Source organism: Lissotriton helveticus, chromosome 2_2 (genome assembly GCF_964261635.1).
Source record: "Lissotriton helveticus chromosome 2_2, aLisHel1.1, whole genome shotgun sequence".
Taxonomy (NCBI): Eukaryota; Metazoa; Chordata; class Amphibia; order Caudata; family Salamandridae; genus Lissotriton; species Lissotriton helveticus.
In genome coordinates this window covers 525,742,433-525,762,147 of record NC_136060.1, presented here as the reverse complement: position 1 = coordinate 525,762,147, position 19,715 = coordinate 525,742,433, and the positions used below count along the sequence as shown (strand labels likewise).

The following is a 19,715-nucleotide window of genomic DNA, read 5'->3' as shown; positions in this document are numbered from 1 at the left end:
TTTGGAACACCTCTTGGTGACGCAATCCACCCAGGCATTGAAGCTAGGATTGTAGGATTGTAGGATGTATCCCGGTGCCACTAGTCGTGAGAGATTGGCATGGCTCACCTGGAATCTCCTCTGGTGAACTAGGTCCAGCCCGTTCTAAGAGTCAGCCTTGGTGGATTTCAAACCCCTCTTGTTGAATTAATTCTGTCCATCCTAGGTGCAGAATCAGACTTGGACCAGAAATAGTCGCAGGCGCCAAAAAGAAAAAAATGGGCAGTGGATCACGACCTTTCATGAAGTATTGTTTGGTTAGTACCGGAGCTAATTTTTGGGGGAAATCGTGGCCCATGAATCAGTGCACAGCTTGTGGGGGTCAGTCATCCTGGTCAAGTCTGGAAACCCCGTTATTCCGCTGCAGCTCATTCCAAGGTCTCCTGCTCCTCATCTTCAGGTCTGTGAATCTCCTAAAACCTTACTCACCCTCAGGCCCTTGAGCTCACTTCCTGCCAGTGGGCCCTCAAGCTTCTGCTCATTCATGGGGAGCAGTGGACGTGTTTCAGCACCGGAGTTATGGAGCGTGTCTTTGAATGGAACCTTGTAAAAAGATCTGCATTAGGTGCAATCTAAATGAGTCTTACTATAAATATATATTTTCAAAGCACTTGCTTTAACTTACCCTCTTTGCGCATTATTGCAGCAGCCTATATTATGTTGTGTGTAATGCAGTTTTAAAATATTTACCTATCCACTGGGATTTCTGTCGCAGGCTGGACCTCGAAGCACTATGGAAGCATGTACATATTCTCCTGTGCTCCGACCAGGATTCTTCTCTGTGACCCTCCAGACATCTACGGTAGTTACAGTCATCAGCTGAGATTTCCTACCCCAAACAGAGTGCAGCTCCCACAGATTAGTTTAAGTTGCATTTATTTTTCATTTAAGAATTGTGTTATATTTTATATACAGTAACTTGTAGGTGAAGGCTAACAGAATAGTTACAAGGCATTTTGTTTATTTTAGCCACATCTCTGCCTCATCCCTACATCTACTGACCACGCCCCCCCCCATTGCACTCAGGGCTGTAAGAGGCGCACCACAGGCTGTGAGCCCAGACACCATTGCTATTCTGCAGAAGGTGACAGTGGGCCACTGAGTGTGTGCGCTGGGGGAGGTGGTGGTGGACTACGACATAAGAAGCCCACCCATCCACTGTTAATAAAACAAATGAGACAGCACCGGGCCAGGTGCGTAGGAAGAGCGGTCCACAGCTGGTCCTCAGCACCGGCCCATTGGACACTGTCACTGTGTCTACAAAGTAGAGAGAGCGCTTTACACACTACAGTCGGAACACAGAGAAACTGCTGGGGCTTCCAAGAACGCACCTGCCAGACATTTATTTATTTAATTTATTTATTGAATTTCTAAAGCGCACTATCACCTGACAGGCATCCTGGCGCTAGTAACGCGGCATAACATACATCCGTTGGACCCTACTGTAGCCAAACCCCTAAATCTTGGGAAACAGCCATGTTTTTAAACTCCTTCTAAACGGAAGGAGATCACTGATTTGTCTCAGCTCAAGAGGTAGGGTGTTCCAGAGCTTTGCAGCTGCGACCTCAAAGGTTCTGTAATATGAAAATAAAAGCCAAGAGTTCATAGGAAGATTACTCTCCCACGTACTATAAATGAATAAGCTGAGTATGGTTGGGTTATCGTTGAAGATGCCTTCGCTTGGAAAGGTTTCGGCTTTGTCCCTGAGATGGAGTGATGTGGCGTATCCACACACAGAGGTGTTATGCACTTGACCGTCTTCACTCTCTGAGCACCCTGGGTGTCTTTCTCTCATGGCCTCTTGTCTTGCAGGCGCTGTGGCTTGGTCGCTCTACAGGGACCTGGGCTTTCCGTGGGATCTCATCGGTCTGATGCTTGAGGAGAAGGGCGTGACCCTGGATTCGGCAGCTTTGGAGCAGCTCGCCCAGGCAGAGGCCCAGGTAAGCGATGGGGACCCCCAGAATGGGTTTCAGTACAGCTTCATTTCACCTTGTAAGGTGCTGCGAATAGTGATGCAGAATTCAAGAAATGGTGATTTCCTTAGTCTTGGGTGGCTGAGTGAACACTGAAGATCTCTCTTCAAAGAAAGTAGTGATCGAGTAGAAGCACGCAGCATGGGGGAACCGTGGCTCCCCTTTCCTACTCGCATCGTAACATTAATGCACACAATAGCCGTGGGCCCCGTGTCCTGGCCGCTGGCTATGGAACCATCCAGGCACACGGAGAGCTTCCCAGCCAGGGAGGAGGAACAAAATGGGCTTACAGCCCAGGTTCAGAGGGCTTTTCACTGGAAGGTTTGAGATAAAGTTCGGGACCGACAAACATCCTAGGTTACCTACTCACACCCTTCCCTAGACCCGGCTTGACTGACGGGGTCAGCGTCTTCAAGCCATTCCTAAGACTGCTCGTGCCATCCTGAACATTCATCATTCACAGGCTTTTCCTGTGCTACTCAACCCAAGTCTACATATTGCAACAGCCACCCAGTTATCGAAAGCAACTGCAGCCACCTATGAGTATCAGCAATCCACCGTCCGTACGAAAAACCAAACAACTGCATTCTAACACCAAGTCAAGAGTGGGCGACACCTATCAAGGCAACAAAACAAACAAAGTTCCTTGTTCTGTAACACTTGTGGGTCCACGCTGCCTAGGGCCAGTTGACGCACAGTCACGAGAGACACTAGACAAGGGACCATTTAAATAATAGAATTCAACACCACCTTGCATGAAAGGTGCTACAAACTGTCAGCAGTTAATGCAACGATTATTCTCACTCAAGACGATGTAGGGTCTGTTTGTGTGCTCCGAAAGGCTATTCCCTCAAAATATTGAATTCAAAGCTATGGACATGCTCAAAAGGGTACACCGTCAAAAACCATTGGTAAACTCAGTGAAAACAACAACACAGAGGGAGCATGAAAAATGACAACAAGAATTTATACAATTTCTATTTCTTTGTATCATTAAACAAACAGTTCACAAAAATTCCAAAAAAGCAATCTTTCAAGCAAAAGTGTTGACGTTCGTTTTCTTTATTCTGAAGCATCTATTGACGTCCATCAGCTTCCAGAAGAACCATCATCATTTTCTATACAATAATTAACCAATTAACAGCCAACGCGTTTCGTCCCCATCCGGGACATCATCAGGGCTGTAAACAAGGAAAAACATATAGCGGCACCATACAATCATGTCACATCTGATTACATATTGCAGTCCGTACTCATGCTCCCTCTGTGTTGTTGTTTTCACTGAGTTAATTCAACGAGTGTAAGAGCATCACCTCTCCGCTGAAGAGAGGATGCACCATCAAGGGCTGCCAGCTCCTGTTGCTGACACACCACCAACTCCAGTACATACCAACTCCGTGGTGAATGCTGCGCTCCTAACCACCTCCATAGATTGCAACCTGTGCTCTGAGCTGATCCATCACACCTGGCAGAGCATCGCTGAGCACTCTGACGGCAGGGTAGCAGCTGACTTACCAGTGACGTGGTACCTGCCCTCCACCGACAATCCTCTCCAGTCCAATGCTTGTTGGCTCAAGTAACCATTCAAAGCTAGTGTTCAACCCCAAATTACATCCCACGCATGCCAAGCAGTGGGCAGAAAGGGAGGAGAGCCTCTCGGTCAGTGCACGGTGAGGCATGGATATCAAGGCAAACAAACAAACAGACCAAATATCAACAACCTTATCCTCAGCAGCTGCCCACACCTGCTGGAACTCAGCAAGACATGGTCTTCAGACATCTTTGCACCTGATGTCACAAGCCCTCTCCCCGCCACCAAAAATTGCAGTCGATTTGATCTCTACCAGAATCTACCTTCCGCGTGGAGCACCAACACCAACCAGTGGTGCACTGACAGGCCACATATTGAAATGACTGATGTCCACCTGGGAGACCTGTGCCCCCTAAGAGCTTTTTAAGATGCTGGAGTAGCTGTGTCCTGCATCTGCACCGTCTGGACATGCTTGATTGTCACCAGCTGGAAGTGTTGTCAACGTATAGAACTGAATCCTAGGACACTCCTCTTTGGCTCTCAGGTACTGCGGCCACCTCCTGGTGTTACGCTGATTAGTGATCTATTACCAAACATTAGTCGTAGCGGAGATGAAAATGGAGATGCTACTTTATGATGACTCAGTATTCTTTGCCTCTATCCATCGGCTTTCTCCTGTCTCCATGACTCGCCTTCCACCCAGAATCCCTTTCACTCGACTCTGTCATCTCATCGACATCATCTGGAGGGGGCGGGAACGCAGAGGAGAGGTGGACTGCAGCGGAGGGATGCACGTACGTATGCCTTCCCGCATAGAGATCATGTCATTTGAACATCTTTGAGGTCTTGTCAGGCCTGCCACAATAAAGAGGTACTTTCCTCAGATAACAGATGCCTTCAGCCTTGCAGAGTGAAATTATGGAAGAGTCCTTCCCCTTCCCTTCTTGTTGAGGTCAGAAGCCAGTAGTTGGGATGTCGGTTCATGTAGTCATTTCATTGAATGCCAGGGAAGGGAAAGGCAGCAATTGGAACCTGTCGTCCTTGGCACCCGGGGTTGACGTCTCTCCAGCCAGACATGGATGGATCAGTAAAGAGTCACCGGTCTGAAGGGATGTATGACATCACAACGCATGCTTTTACTCCGCATGCCATTACAACGCAGTTTTTTCAACGCAAGTTGTTACAACGACTTGCGTTGGGGAGCGCTGGATAGTGGAATAGTTTAATTTTCTATTCCAACTCCAGTCCCAACTCCAGTCCCCATGGCCTGAGAGTAGGGAAGGTGTTGGATAGAAAATTAAACTATTCCCTATCCAGCAGCGCCCTCCAGCGCAAGTCGTTGTAACGACTTGCGTTGTAATAGCTGCGTCGTAATGGTAATGCGGAGTAAAAGTTGTGTTGTAAAGGATGTTCCCCGGTCTGAAGGGGGTTCATGTTTGCTGGTGAATGTGTGAGAAACCCACTGTGGATTAATAATGCAGATCCCATTGCTCTGATCCTACCGCAATTCACAACTGTAAAAACTGAAAAAAGATGATTCTGTTTGTAGCTTGCGCCTTAATCTCAATATATCATGTTTGTATGTCTGCAGCGTAAATCTCAGGCCCAGCAAGCGGAGGAGGAAGGCGGTGGCATGCAGCCGGATGTCCACTCTTTGGCTGAACTGCAGCGGAGAGGGGTGCCCACCACGGACCACTCCCCAAAGTATTCCTATGTCCTGGGTGCTGACGGGCGATATGGTGAGTATCTTTTTTTGTAATTTGTAAGGTACCAGCAGTGAAGCAGGTTTTGTAGAGTACTGATCTGTTTGCTTTAGCCCCATTGGACGTGGCTTTTATCTATAAGCCAACTACTGAAGGAGATAATTTCTAAAGTGCCGAAGACACCGGGTTCCACAAGACCGTGGACCTATATTTTGAAGCTGGTACAGGGCTAGTGGTCCTGAGGCTGCTGTGTGTTCTCAGGAGCTGCCAGGAACGGAAGAGGCCACAAGTGTCTCATGTGAGGAGTCTGTCGCTTCAAGGCCCTTCTTTTACCTTGCAGCACTTTGTATCCTGGGGGTAGATGTATCAACATACCCCTTTGCGATTTCTAAATAGTGATTTTTAAGGAATCGCTATTTAGAAATCGCAAAATGGGATGTATGTAAGAAATCGCTATTTTTTTGCGATTTCTTAATCTTCCTTATTTGCGAATTCGCAATTTGCGAATTCGCAATTAAGGAATAATTTCCCATTCATTCCTTCGGACCAGGAGGCCAATAGGAATGATTGTGAAATTAATCTCAATTTGCGATTCTCAATTTGCTAATCGCAAATTGAGAATAATTTCAAGGGTGCAGGGGTGTCTCAAGGGCACCCTGCACCACCCCTGAAATGTACATGTGTGTGCATATGGCGCACATACATGCCCTATGGGGATGTGTGTGCGTCACATGCCACCTTCTAAAATTCCAAATTGTGCATTTTTTAAGAATTCGCAAATTGCCATCAACTACAAGTTGGTGGTAATTTGCGATTTCTTAACCAAAATTCGCAATTCAAAAAAGCTACATACATAGCATTTAAGGAATCGCAAAATTGCGATTCCTTAAATGCTATGGCAAAATAAGGATTCGCAAAATTTTGCAATTCCTTAATTAGCGAATTTTTGATGCATGCCAAAACATGCAAATAGACCGTTTCCGAATCGCAAAGGCCGAAATTCTGCTAATTTCGGCCTTTGCGATTCGCAAAAGGCTTGATACATCTAGGCCCTGGTTATTGCAATTGCGAATTCATTTTTTTTTTTTTTTTTTTTTATTGAGCAGAACAAGAGATACATGAAATACATTTTGTCATTAAAAAGTCATAATTGATAAAAACCAGGTAATACATGAAAATAGCCGAAACATAATAAAGTGCAAAACATCATAAAGTGCAATTGCTGTAGACCAATAACAGCCAATGTCATCAATAAAAGACGGTACTTTTGTGCAAAAGAGCTAGGAAATCTTTATAAAGTGCTATTGCGCAGAAAAGTGCCGGTGCCTAAACAACAAATATGCAAAATAACAAGCAAATTTTGTAAAGTGCAATTTATCAAAAAAGTGCTAATGCTTTTAACTAATATCCAATTGGGAATTCATAATAGTAAAAGTATAAGTATCCGAACACAGAGAGGAAAGCATGGATGGGTTAACTTTCGATATCTGACCCGGGACAGTGTAAGATATCTGGGCTGGTGACCTACTTCCACCGGACAAGGGACAATTGGGCCTCTAAGCACTGGATGACCTTTGAGACATAGAATGGGTCTCCCTGAGATCTCTGGACTGGACAAGCTCCTCACACGTGCAAAGGGACAAATTATGATCCCGGGACCTGGGGATATATTCTCACCAACAGCCGTGGTGAGCCATGGTGTCTCACTCCAGTGGTCCTGATACGGTACCACCAATACCAAAGTCCTCATCTCTGGTGACTGATGCTGACGTCTTTACCCCAGGCCAGGTGTCTTGTCAAGGTCAATCGCTACTTCTCTTGAAAGGCAATTAATGATGCCCACATTCTCTGAGACTATTGGCAAGCAACATGTATGAAAATTGACCGAATAGCTTTGATTTATAGCTTTGTTCTCACACTAAGTTAAGCTTCTCAAGTTTCCTCCTTGCAGAGCACCCGTGTAAAAGCAGCCATTTTAGTTGCAAGTGGATTACGATTAGTAAAAGCACATATGCAAGCTTCATCGAGATACCCAAAATGTAGTGTAATGCAATATTAGTAATACGAACATGTTGATTAATTTTATTAACGCTATGTCGAGAGGGTTGAATACAAGCAAGTCGCGTTACATGCGAATCCTTGCTCCATCACTTGGTTGATTTAAATAAAATCTCTTTCTTACGAAGGTAACTTCAAAACCCTTCTCTAAATTCAATTCAAATCTGTGCTTTTTTCTCCTCGCTCTAGTCTTCAGCCCCTGCCAAGCCACCGTTCTCACACTCTACAAAGACCAAGCGCTGCACTCCCAGGTGAAGGAAGGCGAGCGCTGTGGAGTAATCTTGGATCAAACCAATTTCTACGTAGAGCAGGGCGGGCAGGCGCACGACTCGGGATACTTCATGCGAGTGGAGCAGCAGGTAAGACTCCTTCTCTTCATCGGCAGGGGAGATGGCCGGGTCACTCTTACTTCTTGGAGAGGCATCTATATAGCACCGTTCTTCTTATATAGTCTGACTGCAACATTTTTCAATAGTTATATAGTTATCCAGTGAATCCAAAATGTCTGTTCTAGCTTCAGATCCGAAATCTCTTTTATTCTTACTATTATTAATGACACTTATAAAGCATTACTTTCACCTGAAAGGCTTCCTGGCGCTGATCATACAAAGATTCAGAGAGCTTATCATCCTAGTTTACATTTCTTGAACAGTACGCGGTCCTGAGATCCAGTCTGGGAGGAGCGAAGCATTAATTTATATTATTAACCGTAGGTATCGTTGATAGTTACAGCTCTTTGTTGAATGTCAGGATTAGCTCAGCCAGTCCCAAGACTTGGATTTATAAATGTAATACGTGGTGAACAGGAGTCCTGCAGGATATTGTTGTGATTACATTTCCCCTCGATCTCCTTTTTAGGATGTTCTGTTCCCGGTGGAGGCCGTTCATGTGGCGGGAGGGTACGTCGTCCATGAAGTGACTGCGTCAGACAACCTGCAGGTTGGGGACCGAGTGACGCTCTTTATTGACGAGGTAGGTAAGTCACCAACAGGTAGTTAAATGGTTGTGCCATTGAGTCATATAATATCTCTGTCCTGGTCACTGTAGAGCAGAGGTCTTCAAACAGGGGGGCTGGCCCCCTGGGGGGCCTTAAGTGATCTCAGGGGGGATTACAGTCACTAGCCAAGAGAAGCATCCTGCTTTGGTTTAAGTGTGAATAACATGACCGGCAGTAAGCCACTTTGTAATGGTCCGTCACTAACAACTTTTCTCATTATATGCTGACTGGTAGTATGTGTAAAATGGAGTAACTGAGCTTAACTGCAATGTTTAAATATGTTTACATATATTTAAACATTGCTAATTTAGCAGAATAATTGTGAAAAAATTGGGTGGGTGGAGGATTTTGTTTACACTGTCGTAGAGGGTCCACTCTTATTATATGTACCTCAGGCAGCGGCCGTCGCTCAATGGATTACAAACAAGTGTGTCATTGTAACTATTTCCATATTTTCCCATCAGAATTGAATTCAGTAGTGCCTGCAATAGAACCCTTTACGTAAAAGTGGTAACCATGTATTTAGCATACTTTGCAGTGCTGTTAACAGTTGAACGCTTTAGGTTAAGTGGTACCCTTGTATTCTGCTGGTTTTTAAAAGATTCAAAATGACTTTGAGTCGCTTTATCCCCTAGAATAGGAAGTTTTCTGTAGCTAGTGTTTGTGTGCTTTCTTTGACACCACCTGCAAACACTAAAAAAACTCAGTTTCCACCTCCATAAAAGACCTGGGTGCTCCACGGCCCTATGTCTGCGAGACTGGCCCTTTACGGTTCCAGCCATACAGGATTTGTGTGTTTCCCATGTTGCAGGCATTCTGCTCAGAACAGAACTATGCTTGGGGCCATAGAACATCAGTGTGTAGGGACGGAGTAACCGTACCACGTCACTACCTATGGGTCCGACGCTGTGCCTCACTTGCTGTAAGAATTCAATCCAAAAGGTAATTTCCAGTAGTTTATTTGAAGATCAGCACAGCAAAGTTCCTGTCAATGGTGAGGCAGGATACAACTGCTTTCCAAGCACAGAATGTTACATTAGCACAATTCTGTTTGGAATAAAGAACCAATACAGAAACATAACATGTCTCATGCCTTAAAGGCATACATCTATAAATACAAATGGTGTATTGATATGAATACAAAATACAGAATGTAACACTTGCCCTCCTAACTTTTCCAAACAGACAAAGGATTTGGCACGCACTCCCAAACCTATCAGGATCGCAGTTACAAGTCGCCCCCTTTCGTTGTCTCACTCGTTCTTGTCCACCATAAATAGAAAAGAGAGACGAGGAAAATGTATCATATTTATTGAAACTATTGTGCTCTAATATGCATTAGTTGTGCCACAACTAGCAAACAAAGGCAGGTCAGTATTGTCATCAGCATAGCTATTAGACCGTATACACTAAAGAGTCCTGGCGTATTATCTGATAGATTTGCCTAAACCCACCCTCACTACGAAAGCTAAATGATTATAGATTATAGATCTCTGGGCATGGCGGCAGACCCCATACCTTAGCATTCATAGATAGTTCTACATCCCAGCCGGCACAGCTCTTGTCTCTGGACCTTTTTGCCGTCTGCCAGCCTCTGCTCTCTGTCTGTTTAGTACAAAATGTCCTGGGTTATATGATAAAGAATGAGTTTTCAAAAACAGCAGCTGGGTGTCTCTATTTTGTTTAGGTGTCAGTGTCCGACCACAGAGAATAATAGAAGCAGTGTTGTTTGACCTTGCCTAGGCTGTGCAGACTAAATCCCAGGAAAAGGGCAATAAACATGTGCTAACTATATGCGAGAATGCAATGCGGCCCAAAAACAAACGGGTGCTTTGGTAACGTCTGCAAAGCAGAAGCGGCCTACAGCGTGCATAGTTAGGCTAGCATCGGGAAAGCTACAATGTCCTCATGGCCAATGTTCTGGACACAGGCCTGGGTCTTTGAGGTCCTCCTCCATAGTGCTTTCGGTCCCTCGGTCTGCAGGACGAGGCCTTTGAGGTTCCGTCCCATAGAAGACTTATGTCATGAGGAGAGGGTGTAGCTGTACGGCTAGAGCGGTCGAACCGGCTTCGAGTCTCTACAATGATGCTAAACAATCTGTGATTCTGGGCAAATCACTTAATCTCCCTGTGCCTAACAAAAATGAATCTGTAACGAAACTGGTGCTCATGTAAAGCGTCTGAAACTCGATGTCTCGGGTCTAGTTCGCGCTCTATAGAACTAAAAAAAAAAATGTACACCCCGATATTTTGTCCACAGGACTGGGTTTTTGAGGTCTCCCGTAGAGGAGCCGTGAATAGTCTCCATTGTCTCAGGATGGGTGAAGTTGGTTCCTGATTCAACTCTCTGCGGTCTTCAGATGACGTCCAGTGCTTCGTGTCTCTTCCCGTGTCCCACCTGTCCTGTTCTTATTCTGAACATTTATGTCGCTCATCCCGGCCTTCATTTCCTTCTCTGGCTCCACCTGTTTCAGTCGTCATTCCACGCTCCCACTGTAGCTCAAACCCTCTCCTTGTCTTTTCTCTTAGTCTCACCGGGGCAGTGTTTGCCTGCTCTCCAGTATTGGACACACCAGCTCCGTTTCCTGTCTTCCATTCACCTCTGTGCCTCACTATTGCTTCTATTCACTCCTTGTTGCACCACTCAGTGTATGCACGGTACCAATCATTAGTCCTCATTCCCTATATTACTCATGCACTCTCCATGTCTCTCTCTAGGTGTCACTTCTTTTTCCTAACACTCTGGCTGTTGTTCCTACTCTCTCTTTCTTCCCTGCCTCTGAGTCCTCCCTGTGCCTGTTACTAAACACTTCCTGTCTAGCTCCTCTCCTTTCCTCTCGGTTCCAGTGCCTGCTCCTATAATCTTTCCCTGTGAGTCTCCCCTGTGCCTGTTACTAAACACTTCCTGTCAAGCTCCTCACCTTTCCTCTCTGTTCCAGTGCCTGCTCTTATGATCTTTCCCTGTGAGTCCCTCCTGTGCCTGTTACTAAACACTTCCTGTCTAGCTCCTCTCCTTTCCTCTCTGTTCCAGTGCCTGCTCCTATGATCTTTCCCTGTGAGTCTCCCCTGTGCCTGTTACTAAACACTTACTGTCAAGCTCCTCTCCTTTAGGTTCCAGTGCCTGCTCCTATGATCTTTCCTTGTGAGTCCCCCCTGTGCCTGTTACTAAACACTTCCTGTGAAGCTCCTATCCTTTCCTCTCTGTTCCAGTGCCTGCTCCTATGATCTTTCCCTCTGAGTCCCCCTGTGCCTGTTACTAAACACTTCCTGTCTAGCCCCACCCTCCCCTTGCCCTCTCTGTTCCAGTGCCTCCTCCTGTGATCTTTCCTTGTTAGTCCCCCCTGTGCCTGTTACTAAACACTTCCTGTCTAGCTCCTCTCCTTTCCTCTCTGTTCCAGTGCCTGCTCCTATGATCTTTCCCTGTGAGTCCCCCCTGTGCCCGTTACTAAACACTTCCTGTCAAGCTCCTCTCTTTTCCTCTCTGTTCCAGTGCCTGCTCCTATGATCTTTCCCTCTGAGTCCCCCCTGAGCCTGTTACTAAACACTTCCTGTCTAGCCCCACCCTCTCCTTGCCCTCTCTGTTCCAGTGCCTCCTCCTGTGATATTTCCTTGTTAGTCCCCCTGTGCCTGTTACTAAACACTTCCTGTCAAGCTCCTCTCCTTTCCTCTCGGTTCCAGTGCCTGCTCCTATGATCTTTCCCTGTGAGTCTCCCCTGTGCCTGTTACTAAACACTTCCTGTCTAGCTCCTCTCCTCTCCTCTCTGTTCCAGTGCCTGCTCCTATGATTTTTCCTTGTTAGTCCCCCCTTGCCTGTTACTAAACACTTCCTGTCTAGCTCCTCTCCTCTCCGTTCCAGTGCCTGCTCCTATGATCTTTCCTTGTGAGTCCCCCTGTGCCTGTTACTAAACACTTCCTGTCTAGGCCCACCCTCTCCTTTCCTCTCTGTTCCAGTGCCTGCTCCTATGATATTTCCTTGTGAGTCTCTCCTGTGCCTGTTACTAAACACTTCCTGTCTAGCTCCTCTCCTTTCCTCTATGTTCCAGTGCCTGCTCCTATGATCTTCACTGTGAGTCTCCCCTGTGCCTGTTACTAAACACTTCCTGTCTAGCTCCTCCCCCTGCCCTCTCAGTTCCAGTGCCTGCTCCTATGATCTTTCCCTGTGAGTCTCCCCTGTGCCTGTTACTAAACACTTCCTGTCTAGCTCCTCTCCTTTCCTCTCGGTTCCAGTGCCTGCTCCTATGATCTTTCCTTGTTAGTCCCCCCTGTGCCTGTTACTAAACACTTCCTGTCTAGCTCCTCTCCTCTCCTCTCTGTTCCAGTGCCTGCTCCTATGATCTTTCCCTGTGAGTCCCCCCTGTGCCTGTTACTGAACACTTCCTGTCTAGCTCCTCTCCTTTCCCTGTGCCTGCTCCTATGATCTTTCCTTGTGAGTCCCCCCTGTGCCTGTTACTAAACACTTCCTGTCTAGCTCCTCTGCTTTCCTCTCTGTTCCAGTGCCTGCTCCTATGATCTTTCCCTGTGAGTCCCCCCTGTGCCTGTTACTAAATACTTCCTGTCTAGCTCCTCTGATTTCCTCTCTGTTCCAGTGCCTGCTCCTATGATCTTTCCCTGTGAGTCTCCCCTGTGCCTGTTACTAATCACTTCCTGTCTAGCTCCTCTGCTTTCCTCTCTGTTCCAGTGCCTGTTCCTGTGATCTTTCCCTGTGAGTCCCCCCTGTGCCTGTTACTAAACACTTCCTGTCTAGCTCCTCTCCTTTCCTCTCTGTTCCAGTGCCTTCTCCTAGGAACTTTCCTTGTTAGTCCCCCCTGTGCCTGTTGCTAAACACTTCCTGTCTAGCTCCTCTCCTCTTGTAGTGTAGTTCCTATTATCCCAATAGGCTCTGCGCATTGGAATAATACCTCCAATAGTATAGACCTAGACCAGACGTTAACTAGGTCTTCTACTGTCGATATTAGACTTAAAGTTTTGGGTTTGCCAGCTAGCTCAGAGTTCACTAGAAACTTTCTCGAATAGGCAAGGAGGAGTTGAACCTCCCTGGATAGACAAGAAGGGATTTAGTTTCTGACAACCATAGAACATGACAACTTTGTTCTCCCTTAATCAACAGTGTATCTCTAGAGTCGTGTGAAAACAAAAGACAACTTATTTTACTCAGTCAGTACGTGCATTCTTAGTTTCACCAGATTGTAGAGAAAAGGAAGAGACGGGCGTGTTCAATAAAAGATGTTATTTATTGATCAGTCTCTTTTCTCGTACAGGAGAAATGGATCGATATTATCGCAATACTTATGGTTAAGTAAAGTGCATACAATAAAAGCAGAATTATAAAATAATACTGTAAAAACATTGATATGGTTTCTAAGCCATACGTTATTTAAAATGGACAGAATATATACATACACATATACATTTAACTAATAGTACTCAACTGGTGCTTTTAACTATGCCTACCCCAGTGTACCTGACCTAAGCCTAATACGTGTGCGGGGATAGAAAGTAGCAGTTTAAGTTAAGTTTGTTTTGCCAAGTGACTGACTCAAGAATTCTCTGTAAGGGGTTATTCAGCTCTGTACCTGAGATCTAGGATGGTTGAGGGATAGTATCTCTCGTCTGAGGTCTCGATATTCCAAGCTGCCTGCGAGGGCTGCTCGGAAGCGCCGGAGCTGGATTTCTCGGCAGGAGAAAGCAGCGTCTCGTTCTCAGCGCGTCAGGAAGGCGGGGCAGCGCCGGTGGCTTCGCTCTCTCCTGGGCTTCGGCAAGTCTCGCTGCTCCGATCTCGTCACCACCGCGTGTGTTTGCTTAAGGCAATACCGGTAATATTTATACCTGTAAGGTGCCGAGATTGACGTAAGGATGGACATAGATACGTCAATAAGGATGTCATACGAGCTGGTCGTTAGCACATTCTTTTACTGAAGTTCTTTGAGAAATCAAAACAATGGCCGCAGGGATTTTCCCAGGTTGTCATAGGTTTGATTTGTTTTGAGAACTCCGTATGCCTTATCAGGGGCTGGAGGAATATTGCTTGCCTAATTAGATGGCAAACGTTATGACCTAATCAGATAACGCGCTTCTGTGCCGTGGTCTGGCGTAATCAGATAACGGTTTCTGCATCATGGGATGGCTGCTAGTTAATTTGTTAACCAGAATAGGGTCAGGAATAGGGGGATCGATACAGAACCTATAGGAATACATCACACCCACTCCACGCTAACTATGGCCATATTTACGAATCTAGGCATAGTAAAACATACTGTAGAGTATCGTGTATACCTTACCACCCCAAAATACACATAATGCATTTTGAAATTATGTAACATACGGGAAAAAAATAGTCATATGTACTATATGCACTCAAGCAGTAGAATAATGCTAAAATAATCACGCATATGTATACATTATTAGTAATTGAATATTAGAATTACACATGAAATGGCTCTTAATACAGAAGAAAAATTCGAGACCACTTCATCACAGTTCAAAAATATTTATGAACATACCAGCGGGCAGCTAATGTCTATGAAGTTTCTAAAAATAGAAATTAGTTCTCTAAGAATAGTTCTTACTTTAAGCAGAAGAAAAAGTGTCCCGTAAAATTAAAAAAAATATTTTGGGGCTGCTAAAAAAATTGCTGTCCGTGGACTGGAGGAAAAGTTGATCTTGCTACTTTATTATTAAAGTTGAAGGCCAAATTCAAGGTGTCGGGAACGCCGTGTGCTAGCTTGTTTAAGAGTCATTATTTCTGCTCTGGTGAGAACATCATATCATTGAGACTGCTGAAAAAGCTGTCAACAGCTTCCTGTGAGAGTTCCACTAACTCGGAAAAGGATGTAACCATGCATTCATGTGCATGATTGTCTCCATTGACGTTTTGAGTAGTATTGCTGACAGAAGGTTGTACCTGATCGATGCTGCTTTCATCTTGATCTTCACTACCCCTTAATCGTAGTGGTGAAGTTTCCACGAATGCCGTCATCAGGATTGGCAGCCGTTGAGGGCAGCACAATGCATGAGCCTTTACCGGACCCAACAATGTTTCTGCATCCATTGGCGCAACCGATTGTAGCGTCAGACAGGTGTTCAACACGCATTCTTCTCCGCACAGCATGCACCTTAATACAGGTAAAGCACATCTTTGCCATATCGGCCGAAATGAAAGAAACCAAGTCATGTTCAGGTCTCTAAGCCGGGTTAGTCCCAGGATTTTTGATATCCGGTCCCGATATCCAATGGCTCGGATTGTTTCTTCCCTTGTCGCGGGTGTTTTGTCTGTGACATGGTTTGCCATAACGAAATATAAGGACTAAGAATAGGATTCCTGCAATTAGTCCCAAAATGAGGGGAACTCCTCCAAAAATCGAATGGACGAAGTCTGGAAAAATACCCAGTATGGCTTTGAATGGTGTTAATGCCATCGAAAATACTGTCTTAAATACATTTGAGACTCCACTGGTATCAGAAATATTTAAGATTTCATTCAGGATTTCTGCGAAATGTATGGGGGAATTAGTTGATAACAATGAGTGAATCTCTGCAGTCGTCCTTGCGACTAGGAGATCATACGTTTCTTTTGATGACGTGAGCCTGGTCGGCGTCTGAAAAAACACTGTTTTCATTCTGCTTAAAGTATCAACTCGAATAGAAGTAATTTTCAAGTTAGGCCATGCCCTTGCCTCCCTGTCTGGAAAGGAGCTGGGGAACAATAAGCGTCCACAGCACATGACCTTCGCAGTCGTACTAACAAGATAAGGAACCCCGGGCAGTAGACTACTACATCTGCGATCCACAATTAGAATGTAACTCCCGTTATAGAGTCTTTTAAAGAATGGTTCTATCTCTGTTGCAGCTGTGCCTAGCTGGTGACATGAAAGGTTATTTGAATTCCCTTCACAGGCTCCATGCAAACTAATTCCATTACACAGAAGTGTACCGCTTAGTGACATCGCACAATTATTGCCACTAAGAAACACTTTCTGTCCTTTATTACTGACACATGCATGTGAATAGGGCAAGTTCCATGTTGTCTTAATGTATCCTTTTCCCAATTTTTCGTACATGCCAGCCTGTATATATTTTTGGCAGTATTGAAACCTGAAAGTAGATATCGGAATATTAATTATCCCATGTATTATCCATTCAATGACAGGTCGTTCTGACATTGTCAATGGTAATCTCTCGAGTTTCTCAATGCTCAGGATTGTATAATCAGCACCCTTCTGTGCCATACTGATTTGTTTATCAGTAAGGTTAAAGATATTGAATAGTGACGTTGTGTTGATTAAACGCCAAGGAACATAGCCTGAACGCAGATTTTGTAACGTCCAGCCAAGCTGTACAATAGAACGCAATTGAGACTGACCGTGTTGTAACAACAGTAAGTCTTGCGATATTATGTCGATTGCTGATGACACAATGCTGTCCAATGAAAAGATTCTGGAGGACAGAGTCATTAACCCATTGTCCACTACAGAAAGCGATTTTTCCAAATTAATACGGTCAATTTCCCGTATACTTTCTGCTGTCTCAATTTGAGTTATCTTCCAGGCCTCGTTGTAAGCTGCATATATAGAGGCTGCTATGAAGCATTTTTGACGCTGTTTGCGCGGTCCCATAATGAAATCACGCAAGTCAGCACCATCAGTAAGTAAAGTTAGGTGTTGCTTAATCTCTGTCAGTGTGGAAGTTTGTAGCCATTGAAGGCAGAGTTTGCCCACACTGTAGGTGGTGATTATCCCTGGGTGTTGTCTTTGGGAATATCTAGGGTCTGGCCTGGTCAATGTGAACCCCTGTGTTTTGTTCAGGAATCTGTCTTGACAGTTATTAGTATCTGTGGGCCAGATCAACCATTGTTTCCAATCAGGATTTGTTCTGTTTTGGTTTAATACAAAGTTTACGTCTATCTCTTCATCTGCAGAGTTATTGCTGTTCATTGTTGGTTTTGGAATAGACGGTTTATTTAAGTCTTTGATTTTGGCTAATCCAAGACAGGTAGTTTGTTGAATAGTTTCATTCAAGAATATAATTTGTTCTGGGATCATGCAGGCTCTAAACAATGATTCTATACCTTGTACTTGCCATTCTTTTGTACCCCAAACACTTTTTACTTCAACATTTTTTGTCCCAATAATCAAAACCAAATGTATTCATTTGTTCAAAAAATGAGTCCGAATATATCAATTTCGTGTTTGTAAGCATGGTTTTTGTTCCTGTCCTATTTGACAATTTGAAATAAAATGTTTCAGCTTTACTTGTATTGAACCCTGAAAAATATGAATATTTGTCATAAAAGGTTCTTGAGCTTCCTTTTGGAGGGGTTGCACAATGTTCCCATTGATTATAATTTAAAACATTTCTAGGTTGTGCTGATTTATGTAAAAAATGGTTACCATAGTGGTTGTAGCAGTACATACTGTCATAATCAGATGAACCCTGCAAATAATCATGTTTGGTAAATTTAGCAGACATCACTAGGTCAGACATCATGTCATTAATACTTTCAAAGTCCCAATCATCAGCAAATGAGTTTGGTTTTACAAAGTCACTCAACGAGATCTTGATTTGGTGTGGATATTTGAGGATTTCAACCGGACCATAGATTTCATAGTCAGTATTGTCCCATGCTACCCCACCCGGTATAGGATTGGCTGTGAAATTGACTGAAGAAAGTTTTCTTTTCTCGACGTGTGAAGACGTGTGTGGCTTGAGGATCAAGTTGATTTTCTGGCTTGCTGTGTCCATTTTTGCATATTTTCCCTCAATGAAGCGTCCCAAACATAGTATCATGATGAGCCAAAGTATCAGGATAAATACACCAAAGGACACCCAAAATTCAATCCATGGAGAAATCAGATAGGTTTCTTTCAGCTGTTTCAAAAGTTCCTTAGCTTTGTCTTTAAAAGTTTTTGTTGATGGCTGTGTCTTTGATTCACTTAGATCTTCTGAAGAATCATCAAAGTTGATGAAGTAGCCGGATGCTGTTCTATCAATTGTTCCAATTGTTTCAGGATTACTGTTTCCTGCATATTCATTTGTTACTTCATTGTAGGTTGGTGTGTCTCTACTAAATGTTTTTATTTGGGTTTTCAGAGGTGTGAGTTCCATTGCATTGTTGCATATTCCTTGTTGTTGTTCTGTAGGCGTTTCGAATGTGATTAGCCTTTTAGTTAGCACCTCTGTACTTGTAGCAAACCTCGGTGTTCTACTACTTATCGGGAGTCCACTTGGCCTACTGTTTGTTATCGGCCACATGATTGTGGTTTTACCAGGTCGATGGATACAACTCGGTTCTCCTTTTTACCAGCAAGTGGCGGTAGTACAACTGATCTCGTCCCGTTGATGGACAAGACAGGAACTGCTTTTCTGTAAGAAGGCCCAAATTCCTTCTTTACCGCGATCTTTTCTCTGACTAGATCCCCGATTTTTGGAATCCAGACAGGTCTTGCTGGGACAGGTGGTGGTTCTTCAGTGGTTGTTGGCTGCTGTTTCAACTTTATGTTGCTCAGGTCTTTTCTTGTTTCGTTTAAGTCCTGTAAAATAGCCAAACGATCTTTGATATCAAAGCTTTTTTCTTTCACCACTGAAGTCTGACTGTCAAGATCTAAGACTAGCATCCTAGTCCCAAACAGTAATTCGTACGGACTGAATCCCCTCAGAGAATTTCTTGGCAAGTTGTTTAGACTACGTTGGACACTTATTAGATGTTTGACCCACCCAGCTCCCGAACCTAATACCTTTGCTGTTATAGATTGCTTTATGCCTTGGTTTTTTCTTTACACCATCCCGTATCCCTCAGGAAGGAAGTGAGAAGAATCCCGCTTCGCTATGCTCATTTGGCCGTGCTTTCCCACAAGCTTGAGGGCTAAAGTGAAAACATTGGTCAAACGTAGCATGCTCCTAGCGTATATGCCATTTAGACTCGCAAATCTTTGTATAACAGTCCCGACGTCAGCCGAGTGCTGGGGTCTACATTTATAAGTGGAAACTAGTCTTTATTTGTTAATGGGACGCATTATTTACACTTGTTTCACTGATTATTGTTTAGCCCTTATTGAGTGAAACGCCATGGTATTACCCCGTTCCTCTCGCCGCTGCGATCTCTGTTGCAGCCCGGGCATTTTTTTACAAAGATGTGATGATGCAGGCTCATGCCTGGCCACCAGTACACTGATTGTAGTTCTTCCAGAGAATCTTTTAGTTTGAGGTGTCTGAGACCCTCGCCCATATGTGCGTCTGCTATTAACAAAGTTCTCCTGTCCTTGTTTGGAATTACTCTATCCCCCACTCCAGGGATTCGAGCAAAAGGAACGGAGTTCGCATCGATTATGTATGTATATTCGAGTGGGTAACTGATCGGTAACGCTGAGCAGTCGCCTTTTGATGACGTTTTCACCGCCAGCATTGTTTCACCGTCAATGT

The 19,715-nt window shown here is 44.5% G+C and overlaps 1 protein-coding gene across 1 annotated transcript in view; it reads left to right on the top strand.

Annotated features, from left to right (window-relative positions):
- Positions 1 to 19,715, top strand: part of LOC144821935 (alanine--tRNA ligase, mitochondrial-like) — a 189,817-nt gene that overhangs the window by 66,868 nt on the left and 103,234 nt on the right. The window contains exons 10-13 of the mRNA XM_078679085.1: positions 1,852 to 1,979; positions 5,135 to 5,282; positions 7,494 to 7,663; positions 8,163 to 8,276. Of these exons, the coding sequence (XP_078535211.1) occupies positions 1,852 to 1,979; positions 5,135 to 5,282; positions 7,494 to 7,663; positions 8,163 to 8,276 (560 nt within the window). The remainder of the gene's footprint in view (positions 1 to 1,851; positions 1,980 to 5,134; positions 5,283 to 7,493; positions 7,664 to 8,162; positions 8,277 to 19,715) is intronic.